A 23,311-nucleotide genomic window follows, 5' to 3' on the forward strand; every position below is an offset into this window, starting at 1 on the left:
CCTAGCAGGGGGTCCTGAGTGTTTCAGATGCAGCAGGACAGAATGTTTCCAGCGTTCTGCTTGATTAGAGTCTCCAACAAAAGGCACAAGTGATGACACCACCAGATATTAGCGCTTATCTCACCTTTCCTACACAAAGGTCTCCATAATTACCAGGACCTATGGTCCATGAATTTAAAGGTCAGGGGGTTCCCAACATGCTTCCAACTTGACACAATCACAGTGGTATCTGTCTGGCTGATCACCTTGTGTAGCTCCACACAGTTCCTCTTCAGCTTACCAGTATAAAACTCCAGGGATTGGGTCAAACAAGCCTACATATTGAGGGTCGGAGTACCACAACACTACACTACAGGGGTGACACAGAGATCCTTTATGTCAACCACAGTAAACCATTTCCCTACTCAGCAGCAGCGTGTGCAGTAGCATAAGAAAAACACTTTCACAACTTTTACAAGGGCTGGGGAAGCTGAAGACTAAATATCATATTTTGCTGTTCCCATATCCCAGATGCCATGGGGTGTCTGTTCACCCCAAGTGGGTGCTGCACCCCGATTGTCAAAGGTTAAGGAGGAACCAACCGTATGTTACACAGGAACGTTATTACCCTGGTTACACTACCTAGCCACTGGCACTGGTGTTATAGTCTGATCACCATTCCCAAGCCTAATGGTCACCTCAGGCTTTGTGTGGGTCTTATGTAGCTTAACCAAGCCAGGAATTCCATCTAATGGCATCGGTAGACAACTGTTTGGTGAATTTTGCCAATAGTGTCTTACTTACAAAGCTTGATACAAACAATGATATCCCTCAACAAGGAATCTAGGCTCCTGACAACCACCATCATGCCTTTTGGTTGATTTTGCTTGAGCCATCTCCCTTTTGACCTTTTGTCTACCCCAGAGATATTCCAATGCACCATACCAACGATCCTTGAGGGCAAACAAGAGAGGTTCCCAAGGCTCTCCAGGAAGCAGGCCTCATGTTGAACAACAAGTGTGAGTTTGTCAGAACCAACATAAAATTCCTGGGACACATCACCAATGGCATGGTACTACAGTCGATCCACAGAGAACAAAGGCCATTATTGAGTTTCCCCAACCAATATGAATTCCCAATATTCAACGTTTCCTGGGGATGGGAAAGTTTATCCCTAACTTCGCTGCACTCATGGAACCCTTGAGGAATCTCCTGCATAAAGTTCTGGGGCACTGAACAGATCAAGGCCTTTCAATCCATTACAGATAGACTAGTCTCCTTGAATGTCCTGGCGCACTACCGACTTTGCCAACTGTCATTGATGCAGGAACTTCTTCTACAGGTCTGGGCAGTGTGCTCAAACAGCAGCAAAGATTGATGCTGTATCAATATACAGCTGTTGAGTTCATATGGCTGCTGCACTCTTCAGAGCTCCCGTTAACCATGTCACCCTCAATCCCACATTGGTGTCAGAAGTGGAAACATTTTCCTTGGCTATCATGAGCCTCCTGCCCATATCCACCATGAAACTCAAAAAAAAAATGCTGAATGTATTCAAGTATGGGAGTTCTGTCTCCAGATATTGTCTAAATATAACCGGACCAATCATTTTATCCACAAATACTTGGTTAACAAGTCTATTTGACCGTTGTGGATGACCTCCTACTTTCCAACCATTGTTTGATCATTCCACATCCGATGCAACAAGATATTCTTCACAGTCACCTCAGCATCATTAAATCCAGAGTGAGAGTTCTGCACTCAGTAAGGTGATCAGGTATCACACAAGCAGTCCAAGATTTTGTCCTCCCTGCCACACCTATTGCATCAAATTATAGAAACATAGAAAATAGGAGCAGAGGAGGTCATTTTACCCTTCAAGCTAGCTCTGCCACTTATTATGATCATGGTTGATCATCCAACGCAATAGATCCTGCCTTCCCCCCAACATCCTTTGATCCCTTTCACCCCAAGTGCTATATCTAACTGCTTCTTGAAAACCAGGCTGGTCACACTCTCTGGGTGAAGAAAGTTCTCCTCACCTCAGTCCTAAATGATCAATCTCGTATTCTCAGACTGTGCCCCCCTGGTTTTGGACACCCACAGCAGTGGGATCATCCTTCATGCATCTACCGTATCCAGTCCCGTTAGAATATTATGGGTTTCTATGAGATCGCCCCTCTTTCTTCTGAACTCCAGCTAATAAAATCCTAGCCGACTCAATCTCTCCTCATGCGTCAATCCTGCCATCCCAAGAATCAGTCTAGTAAGCTTTCGCTACACTCCCTCAATGGCAAGAATATCCTCACACTCGAACAGAAACAGAACCCTGGTACCATTTGTCTTTCCACAACGCCCAAGGTAAAAGTTAGACCTCAACCTCTTTAACTTCCATTACAAGGCATACTTTGTGACTATTGATTATTATTCTAGATGGTTAGAGATAATCAGGCTTCATGCAACCATGACAGATCTCGTCATCAAAGCCCGAGAGGACTTCTTTTATATCCATGGGCTCCCCGATGAAATTATTTCAGATAATAGGCCCCAAAATGTTATCGACCATTTTTGGCAATTCACCATTCATAATGGGATCTTATGTCATGAGCTCCGCTCTTCAACCCCAAGCCAATCCGGAACAGTAAGGATGTGACATTCAAAATTAACGTTGACATATAGCTCATAGAGTCATAGAGTTTTACAGCACAGAAAGAGGTCCTAAAGGCCATCATGTCTGTGCCACCCATCAAGCATTTATTTTAATACCATTTTCCAGCACTTGGCCTTGTATGCTATGGCATTTCAAATGCTCGCCTAAATTCTTCTGAAATGTTGTGAGAGTTCCCGCCTCTATCATCCTTTCAGCTAGTGAGTTCCAGATTTCCATCACCTCCTGGATGAAGACGTTTTTTTTCAAATCCCTTCCAAATCTACTGCCCACTAGCTTATATCTATGCCCCCTGGTTATTGACTCATTAACAAAGGGGAAAAGTTCTTCCTATCTCCCCAATTATCCTTCATAATTTTGTACACCTCAATCAGGTCTCCCCTCAGCCTTCTCTGCTCAAAGGACACCAACCCTGCCCTAACTGGTCTCTCTTCATAGCTCAAAAGCTCCAGCCCAGGAAACATCCTGGTGAATCTCCTCTGCACTCTTTCTAGTGCAATTGTATCCTTCCTATAATGCGATAACCGGAACTACACACGGCATGGTGGCACAGTGTTTGCACTGCTGTCTCACAGTGACAGGGACCCAGGTTCCATTCCGGCCTCGGGTGACTGTTTGTGTGGAGTTTGCACTTTCTCCCTGTGTCTGCGTGGGTTTCCTCTGGGTGCAATGGTCTCTTCCCACAGTCCAAAGATGTGCAGGTTAGGTGGATTGGCCATGCTAAATTGTCCCTTAGTGTCAAAAGATTAGATTGGGCTACTGAGTTAAAGGGATAGGGTGGGGGGCCTAACGCTGGATAGGGTGCTCTTTCAGAAGGTCGGTGCAAACCCGATGGACCAAATGGCCTCCTTCTGCACTGTAGGGATTCTATGATACTCGAGCTGTGGCCTAATGATGTGAGTGTACCTCCTTGCTCTTATATTCTATGCCTCGGCTAATAAAGGCAAGTATTCTATATGCCTTCTTAACCAACTTATCTACATGTCTTGGTGCCTTCATGGACCTATGGACATGTACTCCAAGATCCCGCTGGTCATCTGCACTTCCTAGCATCCTACAGTCCTCCCAAAATGCATCACTTCACACTTTTCAAGGTTAAATTCTATTTGTCAGAGTTCTGTCCATCTGACCAATCCGTCTATATCACCCTGAAATCTAAGGCTTTCCTCCTCGCTATTTACACCACCAATCTTTGTGTCAACAGCGAACCTACTGATCATTCCACCCACATTCCCACCTAGATCATTAATATGCATTGCAAACAGCGAGGGACCCAGCACTGATCACTGTGGTACACGACTGGTCACAGGATTCCAGTCACAAAAACAACCTTTGAGCAACACCATCTGTCTCCTGCCATGAAGCCAATTCTGGAACTAATTTGCCAAATTGTGCTGGATCCCATGGGCTCTTACCTTCTTGATCAGTCTCCCATGCAGGACCTTGTAAAAAGCCTTACTTAAGTCCGTGTGGACCACATCAACTGCATTGTTCTCATCTCACACGTAGTCACCTCCTCGAAAAGTTCAATCAATTTCTTAGACATGATCTCCACTTGACAAAACCACGCTGACTGATTGATTAATCCTTTCCCCTCCGAGTGGAGATTAATTCTGCACCTCAGGATGTTTCCAACAATTTCCCTACTACTGATGTTAGACTTACTGACCTGTAATTACTTGGCTCTTCACTACTTCCCTTCCTGAATAATGGTAGCACATTAGCTGCCCTCAAGTCCCCTGATACCTCAACTGTGCCCTGAGAATTTGAAAATGAACATCAGAGCCTCTGCAATCTCTTTTCTTGACCCCAGTAGTAGCCCAGGAAACATCTCATCTGGACCTGGGGATTTATCCACTTTTACACCACTAATACCTCTAACACCACTTCCCTTTCAATGCCAATCTGTTCAATGATATCACAGTCCCATTCTCAATTTTCTATACCTACATCATCCTTCTCCATAGTGAACACAAATGTAAAATATTCATTTAATACCTCACCTCTATCTTTTGGCTCCACACTTTGATCCCTAGTATGCCCTACTCTTTTCCTGGTTACTCTTTTGCCCTTAATATACTTTTAAAACACTTTGGGATTCTCCTTTATTTTCTCCGCCAGTGTTTTCTCATGACTCCTCCCCACTCTCCTAATTTTTTTAAAGTACTCCCCTGCACATTCCATTCTCCTCTAAGGCATCCACTGTTTTTAGCCCTCTGTATCTGTCATAAACCTTCCTTTTTTTTCCTTGTCCAATCCTGGGCGAAATTCTCCGTTATCGGCGGAAACTCCGCCGATCGGCGCAGAAAACGGCGCAAATCCCACTTGCGTCACGTCATAAAAATGGGCCGATAGTCTGCGGCCCGAAATGGGCTAGCAGCGACGTAACGGGATCCGCGCTTGCGCAGTGGTTCACGCCGTGCAGCGTCATACGCGCTGCACGGCGTGACGGCTCATAAGGCCGCGCAGCTCCCCCCCACCCGACCGGAACACCCGACCGCAACACCTGACTTGATGGCTGGCCGTCGCTCAGCCCCGAGGTTCGAGTCACGCGATGTGGAGGCGCTCCTGGACGCGGTGGAGCAGAGGAGGGACGCCCTGTATCCCGGGCACGGCCGCAGAGTTGCCCCACGCCACAGCCGGCGTCTGTGGAGGGAGGTGGCAGAGGCCGTCACCGCTGTGGCCCTAACACCACGGACAGGCACCCAGTGCCACAAGAAGGTGAACGACCTCGTCAGAGCAGGCAGGGTGAGCCTCCCCCATATCCCCCCCTCCCCATATCTCCCATATCCCCCCTCCCCCATATCCCCCATATCCCCCCTCCCCCATATCCCCCATATCCCCCCTCCCCCATATCCCCCTCCCCCATATCCCCCCTCCCCCATATCCCCCATATCCCCCCTCCCCCATATCCCCCCTCCCCATATCCCCCTCCCCCATATCCCCCCCTCCCCATATCCCCCTCCCCATATCCCCCATATCCCCCCTCCCCCATATCCCCCCCTCCCCCATATCCCCCCTCCCCCATATCCCCCCCTCCCCCATATCCCCCCTCCCCCATATCCCCCCCTCCCCATATCCCCCCTCCCCCATATCCCCCCTCCCCCATATCCCCCCTCCCCCATATCCCCCCCCCATATCCCCCCTCCCCCATATCCCCCATATCCCCAAGTGAATCCAGCCCTAACCTTAACCTCTGCAATGCACGCGCAACCTATGGCGTGCATTCATATACCTGCCTAACACTGTTGCCTTTTACCCCTGCCACCACCCCCCCCGCCCCCCACAGGAGAAGCGCGCACACAACAATAGGGAGCATGTGAGGACTGGAGGAGGGCCCGCTGATGAGAGGCCACTGACCGTACACGAGGAAAGGGCCCTGGAACTGGCTGGCGGACCTGAGGACCGGGAGGTTGCTGATGCAGAGGTCGGGGCCCCACGAGCAAGTGAGCCACCAACAGCCCGTCCCCATATCTCCCCTCCCCTATATCCCCCTCCCCCGTATCACCTGATCACTGCCTGATGTCTAACCATGCATGCTTCATTGTGTATCGCAGGACCAAACGTCCAGGCACCCATCCCCGCAGATGCAGACCGCCCGCAGGATGCCCCTCGGAGACCACAGGAGACGGAGAGACCCGCACCCTCCAGCATGCGACGCCCGCAGGATGCCCCTCGGAGACCACGGGAGACGGAGAGACCCGCACCCTCCAGCATGCGACGCCCGCAGGATGCCCCTCGGAGACCACAGGAGACGGAGAGACCCGCACCCTCCAGCATGCAACGCCCGCAGGATGCCCCTCGGAGACCACGGGAGACGGAGAGACCCGCACCCTCCAGCATGCGACGCCCGCAGGATGCCCCTCGCACACCACGGGAGACGGAGAGACCTGGAGCAACAGGGAGACGACACCCCCGTCACGTGCGGGAGCGACCACCCAGCGATGAGGGGGGCAGCCACAGGCCCCCGTCACATCCGAGCCAGGACACCACTACCCAGGACACCACTATCCAGGACACCCCTACCCGGGACACCACTACCCAGGACACCCCTACCCGGGACAGCACTACCCGGGACAGCACTACCCGGGACAGCACTACCCAGGACACCCCTACCCGGGAAGACGAAATACCGGACAGTGACTCAGAGTGGATGGGTGGAGCCGAACCCCCACCCCAAAGTGCCATGGACTCAGAGTGGGACGAAGAGCACGACACAACGCCACTGCTGTCACCAACACCCTCCACCATCGCAGAAACACTCACCACGGTTGGGCACTTTAGTGATGAGGCGTCTGGTACACTCACTGGTGCGCACAACACAGCCGTCCCGGTACAGCAGGTGGAGGTAGGAGCAGCAGAGGGACCGGGCGGTCGGAGGGCAGCCCAGGCCAAGCGAACATCTGCCGCCCAGATGGATCCCGGGTTCCTGCAGTTACCACACCCACACATAGATCCGATGCAACCACCGACACGGAGACGAGCGAATAGGGTGACGGGTGGCTTGCGGCGGCTGCGGTCGCAGGTGGAGGAGTCCACCCGCGTTCAGGAGCTGGGAGTGGTCCCGGTCATGCGTGCCACCCAGGCTGACACCGCACGGGTGGCGTCCGCGGTGGAGGCAATGGGTGCGACGGTGTCAGACATGGGGAACGGTTTGCGAGGCCTGGGGCCTTCCGTGCAGGCGGCGTCTGTGGCCCAGGAAATGGCTGCCCTCTCACAGGAGGCCATGAGCCAGTGCCAGCGCCAGTTGGCAGAGGCGCTCAACGCCATAGCCCAGTCTCAGCAGGCCATGGCCCAGTCTCAGCAGGCCATGGCCCAGTCTCAGCAGGCCATAGCCCAGTCTCTGCAGGCCAGGGCCCAGTCTCTGCAGGCCATGGCCCAGTCTCAGCAGGCCATCGCTGAGGGCATCGGTGCCAGTGGCCATGTGCGAGCTGGCGTCGCACTGTCGCAGACAGGGTTCGACAACCCCCTGGGCTCCATGGCTGCAAACCTGCAGACCCCTGTCGATACCAGCACGGGCCTCCAGGACTAGCAGCGCCAGATGTCGGGGGCGCGTCGGATGGCCAGTCCGTTCGCATCCCCCACCCATGTAGAGGCCTGGGGGCCATCGGGCACCCCGAGGGAGGAGGAGGTGGTGTGGTCCGTCCCGGCTCCCTCTGTAGGGGAGGTCCCGGTACACCGCGACACCTCGGACTCCCCCCCTTCCGTCCCAGGTGCATCGGGTGGGCAACGGGCAGGACAGGCTGGCAGCTCGCCATCCCAGTCGCCCGGGCCGCAGCCTGGCCCATCTAGGCCAGGACGCCCCAGGAAACGGCCGCCAAAGGGATCCGGTGTCAGAGGGCAGGAATCACAGGAGTCCACCTCCAGTTCTGCTGTACCGTCTGGGGAACCACGTAGACGTAGTCAAAGGGCCCATAAGGCCAAACAATTAGACACTGAGTAAGTTGGCACGGGTGCAGGGCACAGATGAGTTTTAGGGGCTAGGGCACGTGCATGAACTCCTTTGGTTATTAAAGTCAATGTTAAACCTACCGAAGCTGCCTTTGTGCTCTGTCCAAAGTGTGCGGGCGTGTCATGTACGTTGAGCGCAAGTGTGTGTGTGACAGGTGGTCTTACCTCAGCCCCAGGTGAGTCTGCCCCCTTCCCCCTGGGCCGCCATCAACATCCCCCGGGCAGAGGACGGGACCGTGCGCTGCAGTGTCACAGCCGCATGCAGGGATGGTCCGGGTGGATGGTGGTACTGTGGCCATGGGTCAGACATAGTCCAACGATGTAGAGCCAGGAGCTCATCGGAGGCGGGTTGTCATCATCCTCCATGGCCTGCGATAGACACGCGTCCACCCGCAACTGGGTGAGCCCGGCCCGTTGTGCCGCCGGTGGATCGGCAATTGGGGGTGGGGGGGTGGTGTGCATGCGGGTGGGGTGTGTGGGGTTGGGGAGGGGGGTGAGGGTGCTGGGTGGGTGGATGGGTGGGGGGTGTGGGTGGTCGGCTGTTGTCATGGTGTGCGGTCTGTGGCCATACTACCCGATTCCCACGCCCACCTAGTCAGTGAAGCGGGCGTCTATCAGTCTGTCCCGTGCCCGCTGGGCCAGCCGGTAACGGTGGACAGCCACCCGCCTGTGTCTACCCCGTCTGCCCTGACCATTGCCCCCATCCCCCTCATCTGGGGAGGACTGGGCCTCTTCCTGCTGCTCCTCCACTCCGCCCTCCTCTGCCTGCGGCACATCGCCCCTCTGCTGGGCTATGTTGTGCAGGACGCAGCACACCACAATGATGCGGCCGACCCTATCTGACCGATACTGGAGGGCGCCCCCAGAGAGGTCCAGGCACCTGAAACGCATCTTCAGCACGCCAAAGCACCTCTCGATCACTCCCCTTGTCGCTACATGGGCATCATTGTAGCGGTTCTCCGCCTCATTGCGTGGCCTCCGTATAGGTGTCATCAGCCACGATCGCAATGGGTAGCCCCTGTCGCCCAGCAACCAGCCCCTCAGCCGGGGATGGCGTCCCTCGTACATGCCGGGGATGGATGACCGCGACAACACGAATGAGTCGTGTACACTGCCTGGGTGACGGGCGCAGACGTGCAGGATCATCATGCGGTGGTCGCAGACCACCTGTATGTTCATTGAATAGGTCCCCTTCCTATTAGTGAACATGGCCCTGTTCTCTGCAGGTGGCCGCACGGCGACGTGCATCCCATCGATCGCGCCCTGGACCATGGGGAACCTGGCAACGGCAGAGAAGCCCACGGCCCGGGCATCTTGGCTGGCCCGGTCCACGGGGAAGCGGATGTAGCAGTGCGCCATGGCATAAACAGCATCTGTCACTGCCCGGATGCACCGATGCACCGATGTCTGCGATATGCCGGACAGGTCCCCACTCGGTGCCTGGAATGACCCCGTTGCATAAAAGTTCAGGGCCACCGTAACCTTGACGGACACGGGGAGAGGGTGTCCCCCGCCAGTGCCACGCGGTGACAGGTGTGCCAGCAGGTGGCAGATGTGTGCCACGGTTTCCCGGCTCATCCGGAGTCTCCTCCTGCATTCCCGGTCCGTGAGGTCCTGGTATGACTGCCGGGGCCGGTACACACGGGGCGCCCTCGGGTGCCTCCGTTGCCGTGGGGCCACGACGTCCTCCTCCCCCTCCTCGTCCTGTCGGTCAGGTGTCCCTCCAGCCTGGACGGCTGCCGCCTGCCCCTCTGCGGCAGCCTGCGCCGCCTCTCTGGCACGCTCCTCCTCCTCCTCCTCCTCCTCCTCATCCAGGGCAACATAGACATGAGCGGCTGCCACCACGGCGGCCAACATCGCTGGATGGTCTGAAAACATGACGGCCTGGTGGGGGGGGAGGGGAACGACGACAGGTCATCATTGCCCATATCCCCTCCTCCCCCCAGCCAGGTGGCATGGACCGCATGGGTCCAACTGTTGGAGGCTGGCACCTGGCCAGGTGGACCAACTCATTTGCCCTCCCATCACCCACCCCGGCACGGACCCCCTCCCCAACCCCCAACCTCCACCCCAGCACGGACCCCCCCCCCCCCAACCTCCACCCCGGCACGGACCCCCTCCCAAACCCCCAACCTCCACCCCAGCACGGACCCCCCCCCCAACCTCCACCCCAGCACGGACCCCCTCCCCAACCTCCACCCCAGCACGGACCCCCCCCCAACCTCCACCCCAGCACGGACCCCCCCCCAACCTCCACCCCAGCACGGACCCCCCCCCAACCTCCACCCCGGCACGGACCCCCTCCCCAACCCCCAACCTCCACCCCAGCACGGACCCCCCCCCCCAACCTCCACCCCGGCACGGACCCCCTCCCCAACCCCCAACCTCCACCCCAGCACGGACCCCCCCCAACCTCCACCCCGGCACGGACTCCCTCCCCAACCTCCACCCCAGCACGGACCCCCCCCCCAACCTCCACCCCGGCACGGAACCCCTCCCCAACCTCCACCCCAGCACGGACCCCCCCCCCAACCTCCACCCCGGCACGGACCCCCTCCCCAACCCCCAACCTCCACCCCAGCACGGACCCCCCCCCAACCTCCACCCCGGCACGGACCCCCTCCCCAACCTCCACCCCAGCACGGACCCCCCCCCCCAACCTCCACCCCGGCACGGACCCCCTCCCCAACCTCCACCCCAGCACGGACCCCCCCCCCCCAACCTCCACCCCGGCACGGACCCCCTCCCCAACCTCCACCCCAGCACGGACCCCCCCCCCAACCTCCACCCCAGCACGGACCCCCTCCCCAACCTCCACCCCGGCACGGACCCCCTCCCCAACCTCCACCCCAGCACGGACCCCCCCAACCTCCACCCCGGCACGGACCCCCTCCCGGCACTCCCCCGGAGCCCAGCCTACTCTAACCACCCCCCCCCCCCCCCCCCGCCGCACACACACACACACAAGCCGAGACACACCTCTCCTCACGCAATCAGTCTGCGGCCACGCCATTTCCTGCCCAGAGCCAACCCCCCAGGCCGTCACTCACCTCCTCGCTGGTCGGCGTGAGCCTGGAGCACCGGGTCACGCCGATGAAAAGGAGGTTTGATTCACGTCGACGTGAACGGTCATCACGTCGACAGGACTTCGGCCCATCCGGAAGGGAGAATATCGGCAGGCCGAAAATCGGCTGCCTTGCGCAGACCCGTGACATTCTCCGCGGCAGCGGCGCCATTAACGCCCCGCCGACTTTTCTCCCTTCGGAGACTTCGGCGGGGGCGGGGGCGGGATTCACGGCGGCCAACGGCCATTCTCCGACCCGGCGGGGGGTCGGAGAATGACGCCCCCTGTATTCCCCTTTAAAGAGTTCTCTGGACGTTTTGATCCCACCATTCACCTTTACAGGAACATGTTGGCTTTGTACTCTCTCTACTTCTGACAAATCTCCTTTGAGGAGGTAACAAGAAAGTTAGACAAAGGACAACCAGTGGACGTGATCTATTTAGATTTCCAGAAGGCCTTTTACAAGCTGCGGTATAGAAGGCTGTTAAATAAGTTAAGAGCCCATGGTGTTAATGGTAAGATCCTAGCATGGATAGAGGATTGGCTGACTGGCAGAAGGCAGAGAGTGGGGATGAAGGAGTCTTTTTTCAGGATGGCAGCCAGTGACTGGTGGTGTTCCTCAGGGGTCGGTGTTGGGACCACAACTTTTCACAATATACATTAATGATCTGGAAGAAGGGACTGAGGGTACTGTGCCAAGTTTGCAGATGATACAAAGATATGCAGAGTGACTGGTAGTATTGAGGAAGCAGGGGGTTGCAGAAGGACGTGGACAGGCTAGGAGAGTGGGCAAAGAAGTGGCAGATGGAATATAATGTGGAAAAGTGCGAGGTTATGTACTTTGATAGGAAAAATGGAGGCATAGACTATTTTCTAAATGGGAAAAGGCTTAGGAAATCAAAAGCACAAAGAGACTAAGGAGTCCTAGTTCAAGATTCTCTTAAGGTTCAGTCAGCAGCTAGGAAGGCAAATGAAATGTTCACAGTCATGTTGTGAGGGCTAGAATACGAGACCAGGAATATACTTCTGAGACTGTACAAAACTCTGATCAGACCCCATTTGGAGTATAGTGAGCAGTTTTGGGTCCCATATCTAAGGAAGGATTTACTGGCCTTGGAAAGGGTCCAGAGCAGGATCACAAGAATGATCCCCAGAAGGATGAGGGGGGATCTTATTGAAACTTACAGAATACTGAGAGGCCTAGAAAAAGTGGACATGGAGAGGATGTTTCCACTTGTAGGAAAAACTAGAACCAGAGGGCACAACCTCAGACTGAAGGGACGATCCTTTAAAACAAAGATGAGGAGGAATTTCTTCAGCCAGAGTGTGGTGAATCTGTGGAACACCGAGTGTCTTTAAGAGAGAAATAGATAGGTTATTAATTAATAATGGAATCAGGGGTTATGGGGAAAAGGCAGGAGAATAGAGATGAGAGAAATATCAGCCATGATTGAATAGCAGAGCAGACGCGATGGGCCGAGAGGCCTTATTCTGCTCCTATGTCTTATGGTCTTATCCTATTAAAATTGGGCTTCCTCCAATTCAGAACTTTTATTTCTGGTCTGTCTTTGTCCTTTTCCATAGCTACTTTTAATCTTACCAAGTTCTGGTCACTATCACCAGAATGCTCCCCAACTGACACTTATACCACCTGCCCCATTCCCTAAAACTAGGTCAATTCCCACCCCCTTTCTTGTCAGGCTCTCTACATACTAGCTCAAAAAGGTCTCCTAGCTGCACTTAGAATTTATGTCCCCTCTAAACCTTTCATACTCTGATTATCCCAATTAATTTTGGGGATTCCTCCCTTTGGGCCATGGAATGCTCATAAAGAAGGGCCACCCATGTACCCCCCCCCCTCCTCCCCCCTCCGCAACTCACCAATTGGAAGGCACTGGGAGGGGCACCAGGTATCATCCAAACATCACCGCACATGGTGATGGGATCTACCGAGGCATGCAAACTGCCTACGGAGGTGGGAAGTGGTCCTTTATTGGCTACTCAATTACTCAGTTGGTATCCAGTCAGGCATCTTAGTGCCAGCTTTCACGCCATTGGCAATATGGCATGGCAGTGGGAAGGCGTTGTGTTCCCCACCTGACTCCTTCTGGTACTATTTTGCCAGCCCTTCCAACTCCTAGCCCTTACTCAAAGGGCCCTGAAAATCCAACCCTGCTTTCCACAGGCACGTCACCAAAATCAAAATCCAGCACCTCTTTAGAAACCAGTGGCAGCATCTTTTCCTGACTTTAATGATACTTTCCCTCTCTACTTTTCTGATTGCTTTTATAAAACTTCATTAAAATCCAGTTAGCTATTTAACCTTTAATCTGCTGTACAGCTGTAAAATTCCATATTTAGCACATTGCCTCAATTTTAGCTGGATGGATTTACTCCACCGCCCACTGTTTTCACGAATGCTTGTGAATAGGCAAGCACGTCAAACAATGACGTTACCTTAGCATGGCATTCTTTCCATCACTTCTCGTACAATGGACATGTCTTGTTTGATATCCTATCTCTACATCCCAGGGCTTGGAATGTTGTTGGATTTGATGCTTCACATCATTCTTTTTGGATGATTGCAAACTTAGGTTCAGTACAGCTTTGCCATTTTGCCAGATGTGTCTTTGGTGTGGCAGTCTGCAATCACTCCAGGGACCTACTTTTAAACTGTATTGAAAATCGTCCTCCCCAACCAAGCAGGAGACCTGGATATCACAGCCCTTAGTTTCTGTTAGAGATGGGCAGGTCTTACCACCATACAAGGGTGATGACAATACTGAGCGAATACGATGTTGTAATCCTTTCCCACATCCTTTGCTGCAGGCTGACCAAGCTGAGAACTCTGACACGACACAGTCCTGTGGGCAGGGAATGAGGCAGGCTTGTTCCGAAGCAGGCTTTGGTGTAAAGAATTCACAAATCTCGTCTAACACCAGCGATCTGTTGGATTTTCGTATGCAGTGTACTTTCCTATGCTGCAGTCCCTGCTGTGCGGTGACACAATTGGAGGTCCGTGGCTTAACTTTCTTCGAAGTAACATGAAGTGCACAATCTCCCCATTTAGAGAATTCCCACTCAAAAAGTTCCTGGTGCCAGTCGCACACCTTGAAACAGTCCCTCTGAATTTCTGGTCTCTCTTCATATTTACAGTGGGAATGGTGCGTTGTCCAGCCTTCGATATGGACACACCATACTGTTCTACTTTGCACTCCATTTGGACCACAGTCTTCGCCAATACATCGGCCCCACTGACCTAAAAGCAGAAAACAAATTGAGTAATTCGTTATCTTAACTGAAAACGCAGATTCAGTATTAGCGTGAACAGAAAAAGTAGGCACATTTGAAAAACTGTGTGTCCATGTACAGCGAGCATAATTTGCGTGACTGTAATCCGCACTCAGGTGTCTTAAATTTTCAAATAACCTCGGAGGGCAGCACAGTGGCTAGCATGGCTGCCTCACGGCGCCGAGGTCCCAGGTTCGATCCCAGCTCTGGGTCACTGTCCATGTGGAGTTGGCACATTCTCCCCGTGTTTGCGTGGGTTTCACCCCCACAATCCAAAGATGTGCAGGGTAAGTGGATTGGCCACGTTAAATTGGCCATTAATTGGAAAAAATGAATTGGCCACTCTAAATTTTTTTTTTAAATTACCAAATAGATTATAGGATAAAGACAGCCTGGAACAAACATTAAGAGCTGAGGATGGATGTCATTTGGAAAAAGAACACTCGATTGTCTGTCATGAAAGGGCTGAAAAAAGAAATAAGTGCCAAAAGGTATGTTTACATTGCTTTTTAATCATTGAAATATAGAAAATACACCAGTAAAGTAACATTCTTATTTCTTCTCCTCGATTCCAGGGACACACAGTTATTCGATGTAAAGGAGAAGAAAAGGTGAAGATTATGGTGTTAGATCCCCAGATTGTTTCCATCACCAGAGGGACTCAGATAGAAAGACTATTCGACTAATCTCCCTCTTCAGAATCTCCCTCAGTGCAACCGAGAAGTTCCCTGCTGAAAATACAGCAAATGCTGGAAATGCTCAGCAGGTCAGGAAACATTGTGAAGAGAGGAGTGGAATTAACGTTTCAAGTCGAAGATCTTTTGTCAGAACTGGAAAAAGTGAGTGATGTAACAGGTTTTAAGCAAGTTCAAAGACAGTAGAAGGGTGAGGGTGGACCTGCTGAGTATTTGCAACATGGTCTGTTTTCATTTCAAGCTTCCAGCATCTGCAATACTTTCTTTTGCACAAAGTATTCCCAAAATGATTCCAGAGTCTTTGTCCTTAAATTACTCACTGTGTGAAGCATAGGTAAACCTCAACATACAAAACATTTTTGACAAAGTCCTGCATGAAAGGCTATCTATTAAACTAAAAACTGTACGAGTTCACAGTTAAACTAGGAAATGGATCAGAAATTGGTCAATGGTCAGACGGTTAAGCATTTGTTATTTAATGTATGTCAGAGCGAGGCTGAAGTATTCTTTGCTCAGATCTCTGTTGCTCATGATTTGTAATAAATGGCCCGGGTTCAGCAACACAAAGTGGTCAACTTGCAGACGGTATCAGACTGGATGGGACAGTGGAATTGGATGAGACAGTTCAGAAACTGCAGAATGGCCTGAATTTCCAGCCTGACGTACAAGTGTGATCGACCAGACCAGAAGTGAATGAGAAATCCACTCCCACCTGGCAACTTCACATTGGCTGGCCAATTAACTGCCAGCCTACATGAGAGAGGCCTAGCCCTGCCGGAGGTCGGGGGACAAGGGTGGGCACCAAGAATTATCACAAAAGGAGTTCTCACGGGTGAATAATGTTTAATTGATGCATGTGTACTAGTCTGTATCTTTGCCTTTATTATAAAGATATTACATTTTGTGCAATGACCTTAGTGTGCTTCTTGCAATTTATAGGGAAAATGGGGCTGTTTAGCTCAGTTGGCTGGAAAGCTGGTGCATGAAGCAGAATGAGGCCAGCAGCATGGGTTCAATTCCCATACTGGTTTATGTTATTCATGAAGACCCACCTTCTCTACCTTTCCCCTTGCCTCAGGTGTGGTGATCCTCAGGTTAAATCACCACCAGTCAGCTCTCCTGCTCTCAAAGGGGAAAGCAGACTATGGTCATCTGGGACTATGGCAACTTTACTTACCAAAGGGAAGAGGCCCGGAAGTTGTGTATGACACAGAATAAAGTCTGCAAATTTTACTTCAGAGGTCAGGACTTGATTTAAAGGTGACAGGATTCCTCATCAGAAGAAATCAGTGAGGTGGGGGAACATCCCTTGCCATCATCTTGACTCCTTGCTTTAGCTTTCAGGCTGAAAGTTCTCTGAATCAAGGCCTTCCTGGTCTCTATGCCTCCTGTAAGTATTCTCACATCGAGATCCTGCTCCTCACCTTGGGGCTTCTCCAGCTCCTCCTCAGACCCAGTACTTAAAATATTCCCTGCAGTTTGTGGAGTAGGATTGCTGTCTTCAACTACCAATGAGTACGCTCCTTGACAAAACCAAGGAGCAGTGAGCAGCAGAAAACAATAATAAGGGAAGCACTCAAGGAGATATTGATGTGGTCCACATGAGCAGTCAAGGCAGTGAAGCCTTATCTTGAGTCGGCCTATGGTTCTCTCAATTACTGCCCTTGTGGAGGCATATCTATGATTGTAGCTCTCCTCGGCTGCAGTCCTTGGGCTTTTCAGTGGTGTTATCAGCCACCTATACCACGAATAGCTTTTGTCCTCCAGGAGCCAATCATCCAAGTGAGCTGGAGGAGCAAAGAGTTTTGGCACCTCGGAGAGAATGTAGGAAGAATGACAGTTTCCAGGCTGCCTGACACAAAACTGCAGTATCTAACTTTTGTGGTCACACACAATCTGGACATGGAGGGAGTGGAAGCCCGTTCTATTGATGAAGGCACCCAGCACCCCGCGGATGCCCTTATGGCCACATGTGTGCAGTCAATGGTTCCCTGGATGCGGGGAAATCCTGCAATTGCAGCAAAGCCTCTGGCTCACTCAACCTAGCTGGCCTCATCAGTCTGGAAGTGAATGAAGATACTGATCCTTCAGAATAGAACGTCTGTGACCTCTTTGAAGCAGCAGTGAGCAGTCGATTAGGTGACACTACATAGATCTCCCACAGATCCCTGGAAAGAACCGAAGGAGCAAAAGCCCAGGGCAATTGTAAACTTAAGAGCCACTGGCATATGGTGCTACCTATACAGTTGGAGGTGATCTCTCGACCAATCATCTCGCATATATAAGTGACAGTCTCCCTGCAGATATGTCCAGGCAGCATGAATGTAGCCTGTAGACTCTGCGTGCTGGGGAATGATGCCATCTCCAGACTCTTCTGCCTTACACTTCCTGCTGGCCCTGCACCCTTTCTGCCTGCGCTCACGTTCTATGTATCTCACTCTAGGACACTGCCTTTGAGCAACTGGCTTCTTCCCTCTTCTGAGGTCCCTCCAGCAAAGTGCACAGTCTCCACTTTTGCGCAGATGGTTTCACAGGTTCCTGCACTGAAGGGCCTTATCAACAGAAGGCCTCTGCAAAAGTTAAGAAATCAGAGAGTTCTCCAGAACAACAGAAAACTGCCAGAAACTCTCTATAAACCAGCTCCAAACCACTGACAGCCAAACTCGTAACTAATCAACTTTGAAATGCCTGTGGGCCTTTTATCCTCTGCTGGAGTAGAATGTACTGGAAACATGAAGACTGCGTAGCTGAGTGGCCTGTAAGTGAGTGTAAAAGTGTACGGGCGACTTAAAATTGGAATTACTTTAATTGACCCTTTAACTGTCAGCGTCATGCTACTGATTTCCACGTATGCCTGCCAACTGAAATATCATGAGGAGGCACGATGACCTTGGGATGCCTTCCCAATGTCATTTTGCCCCTTTTTGCGATCGATCATGTCCACCACGCACCTGCGCAGCGAGTGCAAAATTCTGACCAGTGAGTTGCAGAAAGTGTGATAGTTGCAGAATGATGACTGATACTGTAATCCAAATAGGTGTTAAGGGGAAGTGATGATGTAGTGGTGCTCTGGGGACCTGGGTTAGAATCCTACCATGGCAAAATGTGAAATTGAATTAAATAAAAAGCTGGAATTAAAAGTCCAATGATGACTATGAAACCTTTGTCGATTGTTGTAAAAGCCTATCTGGTTCGCTAATATCCTTTCAGGAAGGAAATCTGCCATCCTTTCCTGGTCTGGCCTATATGGGACTCCAGACCAACAGAAATGTGGTTGGCTCTTAAAATGCCCTCCAAAATGGTCAATTAGGGACGGGCAACAAATGCTGGTCCAACCAGAGTCGCCACATCCCACGAATGAATAAAAAAGAAATATAGGCCGGAAAATAGATAACGGGCTGGATTCTCCAATTTTGAGGCTTTGTCCTAAGGATCCATGGCGTTTTGCGTGGGAAAAATCGGCATCGCCCCAGCATCACGCTGCAACCAGTGAGGAGCCAGCGGTCCAGCCTCCTCGAAGTAAGCGACCAAAGAATTGCCGGGTCTGTGGCCGCACATGCGCACGGCGATGACCTGTAGTGGTCGCGCAGTACAGCATGGTACTGGCCATACGAGGACCCGACCTGCCAGGTAGTGACCCCTGGACACCCCGTCACCATGCCCTGGCCACCCCCCACCAATCCCCTCAGCCCTCGCCAAAGGCCCCCCCCACCCCGGCCAGCAGCACAGCTCCTGGCCGACTGTGGCGGTGCTGGACACAGTCTGCAGCCACCATACTGAGTTCCCCACCGTTGACACCACACGTCCCCCTGCGGCCGGGAACTCGGCCCATCGGGGGCGGAGCATCGGGGGGGGCGCTTTCAGGTGACATCCTGAGGCCGTCCCAACAGTGTGCGGCGTGCACCACGATGATGCCATTTTGGAGAGCATGGAGCATGCGCAACTTGCGTTAAACAGGTGCCGTCCCCAATTGTGTCGTAAAAATAGATTCTGCGCCCGATTGCCAATCATAAAATCGGTGTTGGAAAACGGAGTATCCGCCCTATATCTTCACACCAGTAATGGTTTTATAATACTCAAGGATAATGCTGAAAAATACTCAGGAGTCTCAATCATAAAGAAGTGCAACCAATGCAGAACAGCAATCAACAATCAGGCAACTATAGGGCTACAAAAGCAAAATACAAGAGTTCCAACATGATTAATTCTCTGCCCCGTACCCAGTTCTAGTCACTAATGCAAGATGCAGGATTTGATTCCAAAGCATAAGCATTCCCAGATATGATTTTTCTTTCACTTGAAAACAGTGTGCGCAATGTTCCATGCTAAAGGTGGGCATCACGGTAGCACAGTGGTTAGCACTGTTGCTTCTCAGTGCCAGGGACCCGTGTTCGATTCCCGGCTTGGGTCACTGTCTGTGTGGAGTCGGCACATTCTCCCCTTGACTGCGTGGGTTTCCTCCGGGTGCTCCGGTTTCCTCCCAAAAGATGTGCTTGTTAGTGAATTGGACATTCTCAATTCTCCCTCAGAATACCCAAACTGGCGCCGGAGTGTGGCGAGTAGGGGATTTTCACAGTAACTTCATTGCAGTGTTGATGTAAGCCTACTTGTGACAATAATAGAGTTTATTATTATTGCAACTGGGATTGTTTCCTTGAACATAACGCCTGATATCCAGGGTCAAACCTGCTATGATACATAGGAGAAAAACTGTTCTGATCATTGGCAGCTGCATCATAAATACATGTACTATAGTCGCGTGGTTAAAGTCTTCTTCTCTTTGGTGATCACTCACTATAATGAGTATGATTGTCCACCTAAGAAACTCTGTATTACTGGTCATGGGTTCTGTGCATTCACACATGGCTGATGAGTCAGATCCTAAAGCTGCATCTTCAACCACACACTTGGCAGGTGTTTACGGGACGTGGAATTGGTCCCTTGGACCCCAGATCACTGGTATTCCTTTCTCAGGCTCCTTTTCTGGGCCTCCTCTTGCTGGCGGGTGTCTTCGAAGAATTGTGCCCCTTCAATCAGGAGGTTCCTCCAAGTAGGTTTCTTCTGAGCAAGGCATTGATGTCCATGTTGTGTTCCTTGAGGTAAGCCTTCAGAGTGTCTTTGAAATGCTTCCTTTCAAAGAAACGCAACATGGGCAGCACGGTAGCACAGTGGTTAGCACAGTTGCTTCACAGCTCCAGGTTCCCAGGTTCGATTCTCAGCTTGGGTCACAGTCTGTGTGCAGTCTGTACGTTCTGCGTGGGTTTCCTCCTGGTGCCCTGGTTTCCTCCCACAGTCCAAACATGTGCAGGTTAAGTGGATTGGTCATGCTAAATTACCCTTAGTGTCCAAAAAGGTCGGGTGGGGTTACTGAGTTACGGGGATAGGGTGGAGGTGTGTGCTTGCGTAGGGTGCTCTTTCCAAGGGCCGGTGCAGACTCGATGGGCTGAATGTCCTCCTTCTGCACTGTAAATTCTATGATGATTCTATGATTCTTTGTCAATCAAATCTCACCAGATGTTCTGAATGTGAATCAAATAAATCTGGGAAATTTATGGGCATGGTCCCTGCAGAATAGTTATGAAAATCCAACTTGTTCGCCAATATTCTTCGGCGAAGGGATGTGCCCTACTGATCCTCAACTTCACACAATTCCTTTAGGACATGGTAAACTCTTAATGCTGTGCACAGCACTCTACCTCAACACTCTCTTGACAGGGCAACAAAGGATTGCCTTGCCAATGTTGCCCATATCCTGAGAGGGAGCAAATCTAATTTCTATGGTTCTGCTATATATAAGAGGTTCTTGCCCAAATACCTCAATGTGTTCATTTCAAAGCTACCCAGCAATTGTACTTGGTTTCAGTGGCAGTTCGATTTCCTTTTTAATTTTGAGGGGCATTTAAAAAAAAATTATTTAAATTTTCAAGTCACTTTTTCAAATCTATTGATCAATTATTCTTCCTTTAAAATATTTTTGAAATGCCGCCATATCAGGAGGAAAAATAAAAATCAATTTCTAATTACAAACACATGGAACAGAGACTGGTAAAACACTAAAAGAGAGCCATTTTGGAGACTAGAAAGTAATTCATGCTGAGGAATGTGTCTCACCAAATCGTTTGGAAATTACCTATGTTTTGAAATTTGCATGTAAATCGTATGGAGTTAAACATCTGTGTTGGAAAAAAACAGTCGTGTGATGGGTAGCAGAACAATAGTATTGGGGAATAGAATTGGTGGCTGCTGAAGTGACCCGGAAGCAAGCTGGTAAGGAAAATTTGTAATTTCTTTAAACTATCTGAGGAATTTATAATTGTCTAAAAGTGTTTGAAGAGGACCTTAAGAGTTTTTATCAATTGCGAAGGGACTAATTGCAATTTTCTTGAATAATAAGAAATTATTCAACAAAAGAGAAGTTAAGATGCAAAAGTCCATGTGGCCCGACACAGAGAAGGCAGACAAAGAGCTACTGAGGAATGATGATGAGAGAGTTTGAGGTTGAAAATGATCAGTGCATCAGGTATGAAGGGAAGGGCAGACAGACAGAAAGTGGAAGACATTGAATTATTGTGAGGAAAATATGCACAAATCTCTCTCGGGAACAAGTCAGTTTTTCTATTTGGCAGAAAAGGAGACAGGAGCTATTGAACATATTGCATGAGCAATATGGAAAGCTGTGTGACTAGATCAGAGACACAAAGGGGAACGGTGATTGACCAGAAGTGACCAAACTGTGAACTGGGGAGTTATCGATTGGTCAGTTGAAAAGGTACTCTTCACAGCTGCACAATCAGGACAGTTGTGACCTGAGGGAGAAAGGGACCAGAGAGATATGCCTTGCTGATGACAATCATACCCAAAATTCAGAGGAAAAGCTTCTGTCAGATAGGGCTCCTGACCTACTCCTACTCTCCGTGAATAAAGAGCAGCATGTTGTGCAACTGGGTAGCTACATACCATCATATATCTGAAATGAAAAAATGAAAATCGCTTATTGTCACAAGTAGGCTTCAAATGAAGTTACTGTGAAAAGCCCCTAGTCGCCACATTCCGGCGCCTGTTCGGGGACGCTGGTACGGGAATTGAACCCGTGCTGCTGGCCTTGTTCTGCTTTACAAGCCAGCTGATTAGCCCACTGTACTAAACCAGCCCCTGCAGGGAGTGACGAAAGCGGTTGCAATTGTGTAAGATGTATCTTTGTGGTATTGACTCATCATGATGAAATTGACCTTTTTATTTGAAGTATCATTTACCTCTTAATTCATGTTTATTTCATGTTGCTTCTGATTCATTGAAATTACGAAAAGCGAAATCGTGTTGGTAAGTTCTTCTCTTGGGGCTGATTCGGTACATTTGGTCATTCAATTCCCCAGAGATCATAACATGAGGGGCAGCAATCTGAATACATATTGCAATCTCCGAGAAGGAAGTAAGGTCAGCAGATTATAGGAGAAAATGAGGAGAACATACTGCAATGCGATCTAATTAGACTCAATCACTTTTCCCTTTAACTCCTTAAATTATAATTGTAATCTATCAGTGGGTTTTTCAATTGAATAGTTGCTGAGAAAAAAACTTCTGGAGTTTTAACCTACTCCCTTCTTTTTCTATTAACAACGTGTCCTCGAGCAGGTGATTAAGGACAATTTGCAAACTGAGGTTTGCCAGGAGTGACACTCTATTTGAGTGTGCATTTGCCACATGGGGCATCGACTCTGTGCCTCCACGTTTGCAAAACCAAGATCAAGATATCCGGCCAGGGAAAGGTTTATGATCACTAGTGCATGTGTAAAGATTCTCGCCAATCATGATTGTGAAATATTTCATCTCCATGTTGCCTTATAAAAAGAAAGCATGGAGTTTGCACATTCTCCCTGTGTTTGCATAGGTTTCGCCCCCACAACCCAAAAATGTGCAGGCTAGGTGGATTGGCCACGCTAAATTGCCCCTTAATTGGAAAAAATGAATTGGGTACTCTAAATTTATTTTTTAAAAGAAAGCAATTGAACCAGTGGTTCCAACACGAGAAACTAAACTTTAGCCATTGCAACCAGGGATCACTTCCTTCATTTCACCAGCTTTTTATTACAATGCACGTCTAATACTGGAACTGGGAAGTATTTGTTAGGTATCAATAAGAGCAGTGGAATCCTTCAGAATCAC

General features: G+C 50.7%; 1 protein-coding gene across 2 annotated transcripts in view; it reads right to left on the reverse strand.

Annotated features, from left to right (window-relative positions):
- thsd7ba (thrombospondin, type I, domain containing 7Ba) overlaps positions 1–23,311 on the reverse strand; it is a 1,603,431-nt gene that overhangs the window by 1,079,597 nt on the left and 500,523 nt on the right. For both annotated transcript variants that reach the window (XM_072472193.1, XM_072472199.1), the window contains exon 3: positions 13,620–14,421. In XM_072472193.1, the coding sequence (XP_072328294.1) occupies positions 13,620–14,421 (802 nt within the window). The remainder of the gene's footprint in view (positions 1–13,619; positions 14,422–23,311) is intronic.

The sequence above is a fragment of the Scyliorhinus torazame genome, chromosome 2 (assembly GCF_047496885.1).
Source record: "Scyliorhinus torazame isolate Kashiwa2021f chromosome 2, sScyTor2.1, whole genome shotgun sequence".
Lineage (NCBI taxonomy): Eukaryota > Metazoa > Chordata > Chondrichthyes > Carcharhiniformes > Scyliorhinidae > Scyliorhinus > Scyliorhinus torazame.